At 32.9% G+C, this 18,866-nt stretch overlaps 1 protein-coding gene across 7 annotated transcripts in view; it reads left to right on the top strand.

The window, feature by feature from the left end:
• Ralgapa1 (Ral GTPase activating protein catalytic subunit alpha 1) overlaps positions 1-18,866 on the top strand; it is a 240,660-nt gene that overhangs the window by 94,146 nt on the left and 127,648 nt on the right. For 4 of the 7 annotated variants that reach the window (XM_013154645.3, XM_013154647.3, XM_063246662.1 and 1 more), the window contains exons 17-19: positions 6,239-6,379; positions 15,467-17,017; positions 18,742-18,866. In XM_013154645.3, the coding sequence (XP_013010099.2) occupies positions 6,239-6,379; positions 15,467-17,017; positions 18,742-18,866 (1,817 nt within the window). The remainder of the gene's footprint in view (positions 1-6,238; positions 6,380-15,466; positions 17,018-18,741) is intronic. The other 3 variants (XM_063246664.1, XM_063246661.1, XM_003471887.5) reach the window with 3 other exon arrangements.

The following is an 18,866-nucleotide window of genomic DNA, read 5'->3' as shown; positions in this document are numbered from 1 at the left end:
TGGAGAGCTTGACAAAGTTAATTAGCTAATAATATTTTCTGGCAGTAGTTAAGTCACTAAGTGACTTAGAAGAGAGATTTGAAGAAATTTAGCAAGACAAGGATATTATGAAGGAAAGGGTAAGAAATATGTAGATTAGAGTGAGAGGCTTGAACATATCTTAATTACAATTCCAAAAGGAGTGAGTAAAGGAGTTGCAATATTTTTTAAAACTAATTTTTAATTTTACTAGTACACGTTTGTAGTTCATGCAGTTTACAGTCCTCAGGCAGTAGTTACATGTGTATTGTGCAGCTTGTTTTGTTCTTTTTTTAAATTCTGAAATGCAGTGTTTTGAGAGTAACAAATAATTGATGGAAGATATGAGGCTGTAGGAACAGAAGCACATAGTATACTGATTATAATGAGTTAGTAGAAAAGTAGACCTAATATGTTGCACTGACAGATGCCATAGAAGGAAAGGTGAAAGAGTTTAAAAGCTGCGAAGAGAAAATTTGGATCAACTACAAGAGAATGACAGGCTGACAATAATTTTTCATTGTGGAATTGTGTACAGAACAAAACTTGTTTTAATATTGAGAGTGAAATAAAGTTTAAAATTTGCTGCTATCTTACTCTTATAATAGGAACTTCTTAAGAATATATGAGGAAAAGAATACTACAATTGAAGATTTAAGAAGGAATAAGTGATCAAAGAAGTTGGTAAATACATAGATAACCTAAATATTATCTGGAAATAGTCTATATTTTGAAGAAGGAAAGAATTAAAATAACTAGTCACTCTTACATAATTCAGGAAGAGCTTAGTAAGAATATGTTATAAAATTCTTGTTCATAATGGGAAAGGGTACTAATCGTATTACACCATCAACTTAAGACTTTCAAATATCTATAGAATGGATCTGGGAATAGAGTAAGAGGAGAAGGAAGAAAGGGGAATGGAAAAGTTAAAAGAATTAAGTTGTAATGTGTATATTTACAATTCTCCCACAGTGAATGTATTTTATTGTATTGTATGTCATACATATACATAAAATGTAAATAAATAGCTTGACTTATCTCAAGATCACAGAAGTTTTCCCATTCAAAAAAGAAAAATAGGAGAACTACAACTTGGTTTAAAAACGGGTACAAGAAATGGGATATTTCTTCAAAGATACGTAAATGGCTACTAAACACATGCTCAGCAACATGAACCATCAGGAATGTAAATGAAAACCACAGTGAGATACTCTCTTTTTGTAATTCTTACTAGTGCAGGGCTTTTGAGCTTTCAGTGATACAAAGTGCCCACTGCAGGGTACACGTCATAGGCTCACTCCCACTGCCCTCAAATGACTTGTCCACCAGAAAGATAGATGATGGCAAGTGCTGGTGAGGATGTAGAAAAATCAGCATCTTCACACATTCTAGTGGGCACATGAAATGGTACGGATGCTTTGGAACAAAAGTTTATTGTTTCCTCCAAATAGTAAACCATTATTATGTTACCCAGTAATTCTACTCCTAGGTATATACCCAAGAAAATTGAAGAGTGATTGCTCTTACTAGTTTTATATAGTGATGCCACATTAATCATTAAAGGACAGATTGTTATCCCCTCAAAAAGTTTGTCCTTCCTAGATAAATCCATACCCATGTGCTTTACTTTAATATTTGGACTAATTCTGATTACTTCAATGGATCTTTCTTGTTTAATTTCTCAATAGAGTGGGCTTTTGTCTTGTGAACTTAATTCATTCCCAAGGGCTGGTTGTAACTCAAGTTGCTAATTGAAGGCTCATGTTCCTCTGCACAGCCTTCGAAGTCTGCTGTATACAGGCAGATCTCATTATCCTTAGAAAGACATTGACCCAGGATTTCATATTAACTCCATACAGGAAAGGATGCTGTAATATTCTTCTAGAACTCTTTAAGGGTTAAATTTGTATCAGACCATCTGGAACACCAAGCAGCCAGCATTCAGGTCAAGATGTTAAGTCATAAGTTTAAACTAAAATTCTGATCATAACCCAAGTTGTTTATATGTTAGGCTGGTCATAACTGGTGGGTCCACTGTATTTGCTTTTGCTTATCATATGTAAAAAGCTAGAAACGAACTGTTGAATAATACTGTTAGAACACAAGAATTTTAGATGTACCCCAGTATTTGGGCAGCAGAGTAATCTTTTAAAAACAATGTTTTTAGAGATGTATTTCATAATGTTATATACTATAAATTTCAGAAGAAGCAAATAGGAGTGAAGTGGGCAGCTTTATTAATTTACTGTCAGAACTAAGGAGGAAGGACTAACAGTGGGAGCAGAGAGTAATCAAGTTTCCCAAATGGACAATATAAGTCATTTGCACTCTTCTCTCTTTCTTCCTGTACCTCATGAGTTTGGTTGAATCAGCTTGAGTGAAGTATTTGTCTTATCTCTACATTTCCACTCCTCCTACTTTGGTCTGGTATACCTCCCTTCTGACATTGTTGCAAAAATTTTCTAATTTGTTTCCCTACATCAGTCCTTTACTACCTTCAACTTCCTATTCTACACTCTTGTCATATTTAAAAATACCTTTAGATTGATGTAACTTCTTTGCTTACATATTTCAGTGGACTTCTATTGCTTTTGACAAAATGATTTATACAGCCATACATGATTTGTTCCCTATTCACTTTTCCAGTGGATTTTATTCTAACAATAAGTATTTGTTCAACAACAAAAAAACAGTGTAGTAGGTGATTATACTTTATGGATATTGAAATGTTTGAGAGCAGTGGGAGGGAGGAATTTGAAGTACTCTGTCATAAGGCTCTTTGCATTATCTGGGAAGTGATATTGTGCTATTTAAAATAAGACTTGGATTAGTTATAGCTACATGTTGCAAACTCAAGGTAACCACTAAATTTTTTTACAGTATTGTAATTTATATGTAAAAAGAAGAGAAATGAGCATATGAAATAACTCATTTAAAACCTGAAAAAGTAGAAGAGAGTAAACATTTAAAAAAAATAGTAAAGGCCGTGAATAAAGGACAGAAAAAAATGCAGTACAATATTACCTTATTGGTAATAACTTTAAATGTGGTGGTCTAAATACATGGGAATTGAAAGAAAGAGACTAGCTGAATGGATAAAAGAATAAGACTCACGTACCTGCTTTCTATAAGAATTCCATAATTCAAATAGTGCTGCAATCACTTTACAGTTACATGCAAAGGAAGAAAATCTAGGCAAAGACTTTGTAGGGAAAATTCATAATCATAAACCTAAATGTGAAATGTAGTGTTTGACATCTAGAAGATAACATAAGAAAGTCTGGAACACTTGGGTTTAATAGTGAGTTTTAAGGCAAAATATTGAAAACAATCCATGAGAGGAAAAATTACAAAATTGAATTTTATTGAAATTTCTGCTCTGTGAAAGAATGAGATTGGCAAATTGTAGAACTGAGAAAAAGTCTTTGCAAAACACTTATCTAAGGACTGGTTCCACAATATACAAAGTACTTCTGAAACCCAACAGAAAGAAAACTACTCTGATGGAAAATAGGCAGAATGTCTGAATAGGTGCCTCACCAGAGAAGAATGCAAATTGCATAGTAAGTATATGAACAATTGCCCAATTATCGGAGACCCTTTCCATGGCACCATTATTGGGGGGCCCTGCAGTGAGTTCCCAAACTCCTTTCCAGAGTTATGGTACATTATGGGAAAGAAAGAGCAAGAGACGAAAATGGTGGGTACAGCAGGGATCTGGAGTGACCAGTTACTTTCAGGGAACAGAAGACCGTGAGCCACCCAGAACCTTGGGTTTTTATTCATTACATCTAAGACAAAGACAGTGCCACTGCAAATACCGAAAAAGTACTAAGGGAAATGCCCAAGTTCCTCCTTGATGTTGGTAATGGTAAAGAAGAACAGAAGAAATGATTAGTCTTCAAGGAAAAGAAGAAAAATGCATAATTTACTTGTGAAATCTAAAACTTTATTCCATTTAATTTGAAAAGATTAAAATTAAAAACTACATCTAGTTATATCTGTAGGTGGTGTGTTATCTGCTTTATAAGCAGTGCTTTGTTTTGCCTGAGTACTTGGTCTTTGCTCTAAAAAGGTTTAATGAGTTATCATCTTCAAGTCAATATAACTTCTAATTGTATCATAATAAAGTTGTGGGTTACTTTCATAAGAAGGAAAAGAAGTGGGAAAACTCAAAACAGGATTATTTTCTGATATTTTATATATATGTACTCAATTTTAAAATACACTTGTCTTTAAAATATTATAAATCATATACTGAAAACAATTTGTTGCTGTTACGTTTAAACGTTCAGCTATTCACTTGTCTCTACACATTGATGTGCCTAAAAATAGCTCAAATCCTTTATTTTGGCAACATTCATAACATTTTTTGAAAAAATTGGTTACTTTTTTCTAGTTATAAACTATATAATACTTTTAAATTTTTGTTAATAGTTCTTTCAGCTTTCCTTTTTGTATCTTCAGAATCTGAAACTTTTCGTTTTCAAGCAATTAGGCTGTACTCCTACAGATAGCATTATTTTCCTTGCTTTTGGTTTTAGTTTTTTAAGACATGGTCTCACTGTATATTTGAACCATTTTTTAACTCACTATGTGGACTAGTATAGGTCTAACTATGTAGACTCACTGTGTAATTGAGGCTGGCCCTGAATTCTTGATCTGCCTACCTCAGCTTTCCCAGGTATGCCATCACAACTGGCCTATATGCCATTATTGATAAAATATTTATTAAACTCATGTATCAGACTTTAAAGAGTCAAAGAAAATATAGTTCTTGTGTGCGAAATGTTGAGAATTCTAACATAAACCATATAATCCAATGAAAATGTTATAAGCTTTGCAAAAACAAATTTTACTTATTTCTGTGTTCCCAACAAGTTATATACTGAATGTCCAAGAACTTCTTAAATGAGCTATTTCAAATATGAAAGAGTTTGTCAGAGAAAGGAAAAGACCAAGGATAAGAGTCACACACAAAGCCATGGTATGATGAAAGAGCTTGAAATTTCTAGGGAACAAAATAGAATTCTGTGTGGCAGCAGCATGGAAAGATGGTAGAAAGATAGGCAAGTCAGTGAAAGTTTCATTATAGTGAAGTGAAGAAGATCTTATGTTACAGCTAAGAAATTTAACCATTCAGGATTTCTTACTAGTAGTTAGGAAAGCCCAGGATTTTGAATTTATGTTAACATGCAAGCTGTTTTTCCCCCCAAGACTTTTGCCCTAGACATTATGCAATATTAAATCTTCTATTCATTCATATGTTGTATATATTGTATATCTTCACTTAATAGTCACTGATTTAAAATCTTCATGAAGTTTAAATTACTACTTTATATCTAAGTGAACTAAAAGGTGTCTTCAGTTTTGTGAACTAGTGACTGTAACAAATTGCCAATTCTTATGACATGCAAATTTCAAAAGTAATCTAAATTTGTCTTTTAAAACATAATCTTTTAAGGTTGTATATGTTTATAATTTGAACAAGCAAAAAACTGTCTAGTATTCTCAAGAAACTTATTCTTCATGCTGATTAAAAATTGTTTTGTGTGAATGTTTGCATTTTAAAATTATTAGTCCTTATAAATAAAAGATACTGATTGTTAAAGTATTCCTTTCCTATGAGAAGCAAACACTAACCATGAAAGTGAATCTTTTTGATTGTGATATACTTAGAATTTTTCTAAAAAGATCTTTGAGTCATTTGGAAATTTATTTGAGGAAAAATAGGAAAACATGACTTCAAAATTTATTTGAGGAAAAGTAGGGAAATAGGATGATTTATTCTTAAAATCCAGCTTCATTAAGAAGAATGACTTACACTCTCCTTGAGAAATAGCCAAATATGGTATCAAAAATTTCTTTGAACTAATAATATTGAGTTTATTTCAATGTTTGCATTCAACAAATATTCTTGGTTTTGAGAACATAATGCTGAAGTGTGTACTGTTTTTAATGCTGTTCCTTTGTGATTGCTAATATTAAAAAGCATTTTTCTGCTTTACACCAAAAAATTTACATTCAAAATGTATGTGTGCTCTGATTTCTTTTCTTACAGCTTGCCAGTATTTGCCGTGCTGAAATGTTTTAATTTAAAATTTCCTTCCTTTGTATCTTTTAGTTTTCTCTGTTGCTGCTTTTTCTGTGACACAAGCCTTTCATTATAGTCACTCTTCTTTTTCCTTCCCCACTTCTTTCTTTTCCTTTTTTAAAGCCATGAGAAGCCGATCCATTGGTGAATGTGCTCTGCCATCGGCCTATATACGCAGTGCTAAAAGTGCTCCTGTTCTGATCCATACTTCCAAACCCTTCTTGCCTGATATTGTTCTCACTCCCCTTTCTGATGAGCTTTCAGGTAGTGCCACCTCTGCTAATTTCTGCACCACCTTTCACTTTTTAATCCTCTGCTTTCAGATTTGCTTAGTCAAATAAACTCTTCAAAGTTAATTTCTTTGGGGGAGGCGTGGGTAACCGGGAAATGATTGAGAAATCAACATTTTGAGTTATTTGAACTCTAATGCTGCCCTTGCAGTTCATTCTGGAAGTGCTAAGTTTAGTGCTGTGCCAATGTCCAATATTATGTTTAATTTTTTTCTGTATATTTTTCTGTATATGGTGTATATTTATACCATAGATTTCTTATAAGAAGTGGCTTAAAAGGTAATTAAAGCCTTGACTTTAAATTCCCCATTGTTCTGATACTAATATTATAAAACTTGAACAATTGCTTTTTCATCATCTGTCATAATGATACTAAATAAGGTCAGTAAATCATTGAGAATAACACAATATGAAAATTGCTTGGGAATAAGTATATATTTTTTTTTTTTTTAGATTTAATAAATGTATGTAGAATTCTAAGGACTTCCTCATTTTAGAACTATTCTTAGAAGCCTAAAGTTCAGGAAGCTTCAGTACCTGCTTAGCTTTCAATGCTGCCTTGGATCCTTAATCTCCACTACTGGAATAACTGACTTTTTATTATTATTGTTATCATTAAGGCTTAGCATATAATAAAATGCACAGATCTTGTATTCAGTAATTTTGAGAATTGCACACACCACTAAATTACCAACATCCCAAAGAAAATATGGAAATTTTCCATTTTGCACTGTACTCTTCCATATACAACTGCTTTTTCATTTTTGTTGCCATAAATTAGTTTCTGGGGGGGTTTTTTGGTACTGGGGATTGAACTCACGACCTTGTGCTTACCAGACAGGCACTTATGCCACTGAGCTAAATCCCCAGCTCATAGATTAGTTTTGTCTTTTCAAAAAATTTTTGTGCAAATAAAGTCATAGAGTGTTTAGTCTTTTGGACAGAAGCAAACTTGTGTTGAGTTCAATTACTATGCAAAATATGCTAGTTCAAAGATACTTGTACATTCTTAAATACAAGTAAGTACAATTATTCTTAGGAATGTTTCCTTGACATTGTCACTTTTGGTGAGGTAACTGGGTTTTTTGTTGTTTTGATTTTTTTTCCAATCTTCATACCTTTCAGTACCTGAATGTACTGAAAGAACTAAACGGGAAGATTCATTTTTATTAATATTTCAGATGATGTATCTTCTACCATCCTTAATCTTACTTAGGACAGGGTTGTTCCAAACCAACTGGGGTAACATAAATTTAAAGTTAGAACAGGTAGGTACAGAAATCTATGTGTCTTGTGTTGGTATTGGCATTTCTCAAAATGAGACAATAAGCATTTAATTATTGAATATATTTTCTAATTCAGAATATAGTGACTAAAAACAGTGGATTTTGTGATGCTTGAGAGCTGTTGAAGTGTTATTTTAAAATGATAATGCAGTTAACTACAAATAGTTTATAATGAAATTTTTAGCTGATTTTGTAGTTTAGTGAAAATAATAAAATGAAAATTTGGCTTCAACTCTGGATGTTCAATAAATGTTTGATGCATGAATGAACAGACTTTATACCAGAACAGTTAGATAGACTGAATCTTTTAGGCTATCCGTGCAAACAAGTCGGAAGAGTAGAAAATAAATAGATAGGTAATATAAATTTTGATGCAAAAAATGACACAGTTTTGCTATAAGCAGTGCTTAGCTATAAGTAAAGAATTTGAATATTTTGTCTTTTCAGTGCTCTGTTTTAAGTATTTTGTACTTTTCTATGTGAATAGCACAGGTGTTAGTTGCTTATAAAACTTATTTCAGTTATTTTGGCAAGTAAAATAATACTTCTGTCTTACAACAAACTACATACAGATTATGAACTAGACACAATTTTTTTTTCTTCATTGATTTATTAATTGACTGATTGAGACAGGGTCTCAGTATGTAATCCATGCTGGTCTTGAACTCGCTACATAGCCTATGCTGGCCTTTGAACTCCTGGTAATCCTCCTTTCTCAGCCTCCTGATTGCTGGGATTACAGGTGTACATTACTACCCCAAGCTGTTCTAAGCTTTAAAATATACTTAAAGTATTTAATACAGCCCTCTCATTCTTAAAAGTTTGTTGGATCACATATTCTCATATCTTAAGAAATTGTTAAAACATTTTTTTTTTCTCAGAGTCTTCAGGACCTTACAGAATTTTTGTTTTGCAACGTATTTTTTTAAAAACTAAAAGATAAGGTTATTCCCTGGGCTGGGGATTTAGCTCAGTGGCATAAGCGCTTGCCTTGCAAGCAGGCAGTCGTGAGTTCAATCCCTGGTACTGATAAAAATGAAAAAGACAAAAAAAAAGGTTATTCCCTTTAAAATGTTCCAAAGTAGTAACTTAGCCCACACAAGTTCTTACTTCAGAACTCTTGCTGCTGAGTCATAGTTCAGAAAAATTATCTCTTTAAAAGATCTTATGATTTGAATGTATATAAAGAATGTTTAAAAGGAATTTTTTAATGGTACTTTTTTTCATTTTCTCGTTTGAGATAAAATGTCTTCTGTAATGTAAACATTTAGGCAGTGTTGAGACACCAGTTACTAAAAACAATCTTCATATTTGTTCATGAAAATTATAAATATTCATTCTAAAAACACGGATCATATAGGAGAGAATACAAGAAAAGATACATACTTGTAAACTGAGGCTAATTTATTCGTAATTTAAATGACATAGCCTCCAGGTTTTTTTGGTACTGGATATTGAACTCATGACCTCCTGCTTGCAAGATAGGCACTTATCCCGCTGAGCTAAACTCCCAGCCTGCCTTCAGTTTTTATATATGTGAAATATAAAATATAAAAGCATAAGTAGATGTGATTGAATTAAAATATTTTTATCTCAAGAATGAAAAAGAGGATGCATACCATTTTACAATAGCAACAAAAATTCTCCTGTTCCTAGAAATTGATTTAAGTTATCGTTTTCCAAGATGATACAAAAATTCTCAGAACTTTGTTAGAAGATGCAAAAAGTTCAGAGAGGAAAAGCTTCATGATGTTCAGCAATACATTTATGCTCCCCAGAAGTTCTGTTTAAAAATACTAAAACAAATTGTAAAACCCAGTATTTGTCAAACTTGTTTACGCAAAGAGCTCCTAAGTGCACATATTAATAGCCAATAGCAGTAAAGTTTCAAAGAGGACAAATTTGGAAAATCCTTCTTATTTTAAAAATTAGCACTATGACAGTTGGACAGTACTTCTTTATTAGGTCCTTACCTAGATCCCGGATCTCCCAAACGAGTATTCCTGAGGAGATTTAAATAGAGACAAGTTATATGACTTTAGGGCTCCAGGAGGGTCAAAACCTTTTAGTTGAGTTTGAAACGAGGGCTAAGAAAGGATTTTCCTGGACTGCCCACTTTATTTATTAGGTCTAACAACAGGGTGGGGAAACTGAAGAAAATGCACACAATGAGCAGCACCTTACGAGTCACTTCAAGGATGTCTCCAAGTAATGAATCGTGTCAAATTAGTAGAACTGTCATCATGAGGACATGGTAGGAGACTGTAGGAATAATACCTGCAGCTGTATTCTCTATCTACATAATTGATGTTTAGCCAAGTGCCTGCAGCTGTGGCCTTGTCCCTTTGAGGTATCTCTGGCCTCAGGCCACTACAGGCCTCAGCCAGGACCAGTAATTCACTTACTATGAATCAGCTCCCATCCCAGGCAAGGGGCCTATGCCTAGGAAAGACTCAACAGATAAACATAGAAAGTCAGTTAGTTAACTTTAAATCCTGCGCAGAACTGCTTCATAGTGGTCTCCAACACTTCTTTATACCAGTTTACATTGATGAAATCTGAATTACTGTATTTATTATTGCTGCCCCTATGGTATTAGAGGCAAATTGAAGGCCTGAAATTTATTTCTTGAGAAATTAGATGGAAGGAAAGGATAGGAGAAAAAGGAGTTAGATGAGTATAAACATTTGTAAAAATAGTGTTTAGTTAAAAAAAAAAATCACCAAGTCTTAGGTACTCAGTCAGCACAACTGGTTAATTGCTTGTTTTTTTCTTGCTTAGCATGTGTGAAGTCCTAGATTCAGTTTTTAGTACTACAGCAAAAAACAAGCTCCTTTTAATTTTCCTTCCTCACCCCCTTATCTTTTGAAAAACATAACTCTTTTTGTTTTCATTGTTGGTTTTTGAAATAGTTTTGCTTTGTAATTCAGAATGGCCTTGAACTCACAATTGTAGCCCAAGCTGGCCTCTGACTCCTGTCTCGGCCTCCCAAGTGCTGAGATTATAGGCATGTGCCATCATGCCTGGTCTAAAAAGCATACTTCTTTAAGAATGGACTTTCAGATTTCAAAATGCTATACTCTTATTGTTTGGCCATCCCCGTCTTCATTATTTGTAGAACATTTTAAAGAGAATAACAGATTTATTCTGTCTCCATTGTCTAATGCTATATGATATAACTATATATGAGCAGGAGGTTGAACAGGAAGATTACTGTTATTTCAAGTTCAAGGTTAGCCTGAAATATGTAGCAAGTCCCCATCTCAAACAAATAGAAAAATTTGAAGTTGACTTAAATGGCAATATATAATGTATGCATGAACCAAATACTGTAATTTTCTTAACATACAAACATGTAGGTCATTTACTGCATTCCAGATTTAAAAGTCATGAAAACAGAAGAAATAGAAAAGAGTTTAATGGTCTAAATTTTGGTGGCTTGAAATTTAAATTATTTATTTTAACTTGGTTTATTGCTTTTAAATCTTTGCTTGTGATTTCAGTAACATAAATAACTATTTAGAATTACCTACATTAAATTAAAGCATGCAAATTAATTAAACTTAAAGTTTTAAAAGATTCTCTGTATTTATCTTGATGGTATATTGCCATTGTTGCCCAAATAGACAAAATGTATAAAATTGCCTAGTGATTATCTGAAAAAAACTTGTTTGAAAATGGTGCTAATTTCCATGTAAACAAATGTAAATGATTTTGCAACTTTAGGAGCCATGAAAATATTACTGACCATAAATATTTGTGCTTGACCAAGAAATGAATTTAACTTTGGTAAAAAGAATTTGGGGTACTTGGTTATGTAAATCATTTCAAAAATTTCTAAATTTTCCATTGATATGAAAGCATTTTAACTTGATGTTTTATTCAACCCCTTGAGGAACTAGTTAGATTTTTACCAATCAGTAGCTACTAATTTTTTATTTTTAAAAATGCATCTCTTCTACCAATTTTTATCTAAGCCTTACTGTGTGATGTCTTTCAAACAGTTGCAAGATAGATACTGTGATGAGCAAAGCAAAAATCCTCAAGATACTTAAAAATTCTAGTGGAAAAAAAAAGCAACTTTCCTTACATACTACATTTTAATTCACAGCTTACCTTTCAAACAAGCAAAGGAAACCTGTTACTGAAGCAAAATATTCAGGAAAAAATGTTAATACAAAAATAATCTCCAAAACTTTAATCCTAAAGATGCAAAGAGATAAAATGTAACATTTCTGTAAATTTGTAGGCTATTTAGGAAGCATTTTTTAGAGTTCAAACACTTATTTGTTAATGACATTTTTGTTCTACCCATTTAAATGGTTTCTATTTCAGTTAAAATAACTTGTATTTTCCAGGTTCAAATACAACCAGCATAATTTAATTGTCTTGAAGGGTATTTCCTAATGCCATCATTTCTAACAATACAATACAAAGTTTTTCAGTGATTTTACTCTGTACAGTTCACCAATATTTGTTTTGTCTAGGTCTTGGCTTCTAGGATGTTTATCTTTATAGAGATGAATCATTATGCCACTTTGTAGTTTCGTAATAATGTAATTAATTTTACCAATTAATTTTGTTTTTAAAAATTAGTGAATTATTTCATGAATATAAAACATGCAACACATTACTCAAAAGATTAATAGTATGGACTTTTTTTGCCCTATTTCACATCAATGCCCTTCACTTTATAGCCATGTAATCTTGAGCAAATCATTTATAAAGTTTTATCATCTATAAAATAAAGATAATAGCACCTTACAGGACTTTTTAGGACTATATGAAGTGCCTAGAATAATGCTTGTCATGTAGAAAATCTCTAAATAGTTCAGCCATTTAGTCTTCTCCATAATAAAGGTCAGGTATATTTTCCAATTAAAATAAGGCATATTGTAGTCAGTTACACCAATTCAAGTGCTGGCATTAGTTTCCTGTCCATAGTTACTTTCTTCTTTGATTTTATACAATTAGTGTGTCTTGTGCCCACCACTTCTTTAGTATCATGTGCCCATTTAAAGCTTACTTTATAACTACATACTCAGGGAATGGGAATTTAGCTCGTCAGCATAAGCACCTGCTTTGCAAGCATATAGTTGTGAGTTCAATCCCCTGTACAAAAAAAAAGTATGTATCAGTTTCAAATTCTCCAACACTATATTACTGTAGAAAAATGTCTAGTTATACTTTTTTTTCATTATGTAAACAAGATCTTGCTATATAGTTCAGCCTGGTCTTGAACTCACTCTGTAGGCCAGGCTGGCCTCAAAACTTTCAGCAGTCCTTCTTCAGCCTCCAAAGTGCTAGGATTACAGGCATGCATCACCACACCCAACTTCTAGTTACATTTTTAAAAAGCACTTGCCCCCTTAAACTTGCATAGCAATTTTAGATACTCATTTGTGGTAACAAAATTTTAGGAAGAAAACACAAGATGAAGTAATGTTAAGTTTTCTAATTGAAAGAGAGGACTATATTTGGGAAGAAAAAAGGAACGGTAATATTTCTTGGTTTCTGTAGAATGAAAAAAATATGAACTTATTAATAGTGAGAACCAAAAACTAAAACTAATATTGTTCTCTTTCTTAATGTTCATGTTTGTTGGTCTCATTAAATTTAATGTTCTGAATTCTTGATTTTGAATTTGGATTAAATTCCCGCTATAAAACCCTTAAGTTTTGTAGTAAAATTATGTTGTATTTATCCTGTGCTGATTCTTTTATATGGAAAAAAACATGGAGTGCATGTTGAATATAGTCAAAGCAGAAGTTCTTATGACCTGTTATGGAAGGTGTAACTAATCAAAATATTTCTGTTTGTCAAACTGCACAGACATGCATTAGTTACCTGCTGCAGGAACAGTGAGTATGAGTACAGAAAGGTGAAGTTTGTAAGGAAACTTGCTTTTCATTCAGAAAAAGTTCTAAATGAAGTGCATAAAAAAGAAGGCCAGTGAATTATAAAATACTCCACACAACTTCAGGAGATACATATTTGACCTATGTTGGAAACTTACACATAAATCTTCAGGAAAGTACTAAGAGTGTTAGCATGATAGAAACTTTCATTGATCTGAATCTAAATCAAAGTAGTTTTTTTCAGCTTCATATAAAGAGGATAATATTAATGAAATAGCCAAGCCTTTCCTTTCATCCATTGCATGTGTCCTGAAAATACTTAGAATATTAATTCTCTTTAATCAATGAGGAACTTGGTCTCAGAGTCTGGAGTAAGCAAACCTAAGTTCAAGACCTAGCACCAATAAGAAATTGTTTTGTAATCTTGGATAAGTCACTGCTTTATTCTGAATCTAAAATTTTGATTATGAACAATATTTTCAGTTACACTTATATGATTTTTACTTTTGTATTACAAACTAGTAAATAGTAACAGCTGATTTTTTTTTTTTTTTCCGGTACTGGGGATCGAACTCACGACTGCCTGCTTGCAAGGCAGGTGCTTATGCCGCTGAGCTAAATCCCCAGGCCCAACAGCTGATTTTTTTATACTTTGTCCAGTTTTCAGTATTTTGTTGGTATCTGAAAGAAACTTTTGTTACTCCTAAGTAACTAAAGACCATGATAGATTCCTGGCCATTGTAGTTAACCTCTATAATTCTTTGAAAATGTGTATATTTTAACAGCTAAATAGTATTCCATCTTTCAATTTTCAATTTTATTAGTGTTTTTGAGATTTACCATGTACTGAACACTTAATCCTTCTAGGCCTAGTGTTCTAGTTTTGGAATAGCATTAAACAGTGGGACATTTATAAAAATTTTAGTCTTCATATTCTTGTTCCTTGAATTTTATGTTACATACATGAATTTCATGTACAAATTTTAAAAATTGTGGCCTTTGGCATAAATGAGTTAATGTGACATACTATAATGACATAGAATACTAATGCTGATTGTCAGATCTTATGACTAAAGTCTGAGAAAGTAATTTCATCTCTTGTGGGTGGGCTCAATTTTCTCATCTGTCAGAGAGTTATATTAGATGATTGCTAAATGTCCATTTTGGCCCCAGAATCTGTTCTTAAAAAAAGCTGTAAGAAACTATAGATAACTATTAGAATTTGATAGTTTGATAGTACCAATAATAGCCAAGTAAAATATCTTCTTAGAAGTTTTAAATAATAATTTTTAAAAGCAAAATAATTTTTATAGTATATTGACTTTAATTGATGGTAGTGAGTATGTTTTAATACTAGAGTAAAATAAAACACCTGAGTATAATAGTTTCTTGACAAAGAAAATTCTAGGAAAAGAGTAAAGAGTTCCACTTATAAAGTTTGACCAATCAGATGAGCAAAATGTGAAGAAAAGGTGATGCCTCTTGTCTGCTCAGGTTGGAAGCAGGAATTTATAAATTTGCAGTGGAATATTTAGGTCAACTTTATGTGTTAAGATCTATTTTTATGCTTCGAACTCAAGTAGGAAAACTTGAGTAACAAATTTGAATTGCTTGATTTATTGGCACAGCTCTATCTTAAACTGCACTTCCAAATGTTTTGTCATCTCACTGTTCTGATGCATGTTAACATTTTAAAATGTATTTTGGTAGTTTTCTAATTCATTGACACTACATGCTATGTTGGCTTGTGCCCATCACTTTTTTAAAAAATAGATTTATATTTTTTAATTGATTTTCTTTCATGAAACTTACAAAAACTCAGAATTTTTTATTTTAAAGCATATGCTTAGGCTACAGTGAAAATTAATATTTTATATTCATATAGTTTCTACTCTATATAATTTTTCTCTTTCACAGATATTGATGATGCTCAAATATATCCCCGCTCAACTAGAGTCAGACATTTTTCACAAAGTGAAGACACTGGAAATGAAGTTTTTGGTGCTTTGAATGAGGAACAGCCATTGCCTCGAAGTAGCAGTACTTCTGACATCTTGGAACCATTCACTGTTGAACGAGCCAAAGGTGCAGTTCCTGTCATTGACAGTTCATCCCGTCATGCACCAAGCTTGCAGAGTTCCACAGAGGCTTCTTCAATAACTAGATCCACTGAAAGCCACATCACTGATTCTCATAGTAGAGAGTCTTCTCTGGAAGTTGGTGATAGCATATATGACCATCTTTGCCACTTAATAGGTCCAGTAGAACTTGCAGATTCAGCTTTTGAACAAATCCAGTACATTGACCTTGAAGGAGATGATGATCTTCTTTCTTCCCTGAAAGAATATTTTAAGGAAAACCAGGAAAATTATAGTAAAAATGAAATAGGGAAAGATACAGCTTCTCAGGAAGAGATTATTGTAGTAACTAAGGATGAAAGATTATCCTTAGATAAGTCAGAATATATAGATGAAGAAATTAAATCAAAAAATGTCATGTCTTTTATTGGGACTCCTGAAAGCATACAGTTTCAGAAAGAACCTAATGCACCTGCTTTCATGAGTAATATTGTACCTAGTCAGTCAGACAGTTTTACGAGACCACAGACTTCTGAAAAATCTAAGCAACCAAACATTGATAAATCGTCATCAGAGCCTACTTCACATAGCCCTTGTAATAAAGAAAAAAGGAAATACTTGTATAGACAAACAGCCACAGAATTAGATGCCTGTGTAGATGTCACATTAGTTGAAAAGCTTAAGGGTGTACAAATTAATGAAAAAATCACAGTCCCACATGTAATGCATGCCAAGAAAACTATGCTAAAAGTACCTGTTAACCGCAGAATGCCTCATGTTTCAAACACTAGCAAGCTTTCTCCTACTAAAAGGAGCTTGTCTGAAACAGTAACTCATAGGGCCAAAATCATGAAAATTGCTACTAAAAAACGAAATAGTGTTCATGTTACTTTTAGACCATCTACTGAATCTGTTCAGTTTTATAATCCTCTGGAAAACAAAGAAGCGCCATGGAAGATGAGACTGCGGAAGCTCAGTGGCTTTAGTAGTAGTAGTAGCAGTAGTAACAGTAGTAGCACCAGCAACACCCATACCAGCTCAACTAGTGGGTCAGAGCTTGTAAAACCGGGTGTGTACAGGCCTCTTGATACAATTAGCACAGCATCAGTTAGTAGCAAAACAGTGAAGGAATCTACAGAGATTCCCACCGCCCTATTACAAAAAGAAGGAACTGCAAGTAATCAGTTAGATAGTCATAGTACTCTCAGGTCAAGTCATGAGGCAGGACTACAGCAGGGCTCCCTGGGTGGCGTTTATAAAACTGTTGTACATGCTCTTTCGAAGCCGAAGGCAAATGTTTCCCCACAGAGGCAGAACAGAATGCCACCAGAGGCTCCACTGAGGGATCTGTACAGTCATGTAATGGGCTATTTTGGAAGGAAAGCTGCAGGTGAGCACTAACAGTGTGCAAAGCGCAAAAGGAGAAAGACAGCACCAGTTTGGCTTAATGCAACTGAAGCAAGCTATAAGCAATCAAAAAGCTTTGGGATGGTCACTGCTTTCTCTCTGTTTGGTTATGCATGCGCCTTTCCCCAGCTGTATTTTTCCCAGCATAAAATGTTTATTTAAATTACTAATTTCCCTTACAAGGCATTTAGTTAAACCTCTTTGCTGCTGAACAAGTTAGGAAAGAAGATACTGGAAAAATTGAATGAGCTTTCAAAAGCTACCTAAATCACCTTTTTCTGTGAGTGCCATACAAGTCTTGGAAGTTTACCAAGTTGTTACACTGTCTCTCCTGCCCCCTACAGTTTATATTTAAGAGGGTACTAGCTATATGTATATATAATTGAGTTTATTTGTTTGTACTGCCTGTCTATTTGGTGTTACATTTTTTTCATGTTAGAAAATTACTTTAACATCTAACATAATAGAAATCAAGGTCCTATAAATAGCACCAACATAGTTAACTATGTTCAAAGAGGAAATTGTATCATCTTCAATTAATGTAGTCAATTTTCATTTAAACCATTTCCAAACATGCTATACACTTCTGATGTTGCATTCATTTAAATAGAATGCAAATCATATCCTTGAAAGAGTTATCATTCCTTTTTCTGAGATTTTAAATTTGCATAAAAGTTTCACAATAGCTAATCATAAATTCAATATGGGACCTCTGGATAACTACAGAAAAAAGCAAGATTATGGTAAATTTTATTTTGATTCAAAGTTAAAATACCTTTAAAGATATGGAAAATTACCTTTCAGCAGTAAGGTAGGTTTTGATTTTATTTATTTTAACATGGTTTTGTTAGCATGATTAACAAATGCTGTAAAATGCATCTTGCATTGAGCCATTAATGCCACCTGAGGGCAGTATTTGACAGCTTAGCAAAGCCTGGCCAGTAATATAAAGATAATGGTATTTCACAATGGCTTCTGACCAGTGTACATTTTTAATCTAAAATGCTTCATCAGGAATATAAACAGTGCTGATTTGCTTTTCATTGTAGAGAAATTAGTTTTTCAGTAGCATAGTAGTGACAACGTTCTGCCTTCTATAAGTTTTACAGTTAATTTTCTTTTTAATGTAAATTATAATTAATCACATAAAATATTGCAGTGAAGAAAACCTGTTTTCTTATTTAAAATTAGATTTTATAGTGGAAAGAATATTGTATCAAAACCATAGATTTTTAAATTTATAATATGGAAACTTAAATGCATTTGTGTCCCACTGAGACTTTTACTGATGGAAGGGATATATTCCTTGCAAATATTTTTTGCAGTTGTAAATATTTAAAGCTCTAAAAGAAAGCATACAAGCAGGAAGACAGATCAATATACCAGTTTCTTTATAGGCAATATTAACCTGACTTCAACTAGTGCTTATCTATAAGCTTTCTTGCTACTTAGGGTCATACTGAAGATTCACTAACATCTGCTTAGTTAAATAAAGTAAACATCAATTTACTAATTCTTAAAATTAAATCTAAAAGGAGGGAAATTATTCATAAATGCATGTTTGGCGAATAATTGATATGGCATAGGTACTGTGTTTTGGATGTGTTTTTGTGTGTGGTTTTGTTTTTTGTTCATTTGTTTTTGGCTTCATATTTAGAAAATGCAGTTGTTTTTCCTCACTATATATAGTTATTTATTTACTTTTAGTCAATAAAGAGGACATGAGCCCCAAACTGCCTCCTCTTAATAGTGATATTGGCGGCAGCAGTGCTAATGTTCCTGACTTGATGGATGAGTTTATAGCTGAACGACTACGAAGTGGTAATGCCTTG

This window comes from Cavia porcellus, unplaced genomic scaffold, assembly GCF_034190915.1.
Source record: "Cavia porcellus strain 051 isolate PalLab524CR breed Dunkin Hartley unplaced genomic scaffold, mCavPor4.1 scaffold_1, whole genome shotgun sequence".
Classification (NCBI taxonomy): Eukaryota; Metazoa; Chordata; class Mammalia; order Rodentia; family Caviidae; genus Cavia; species Cavia porcellus.
This window is presented reverse-complemented; position numbering and strand designations above follow the sequence as displayed.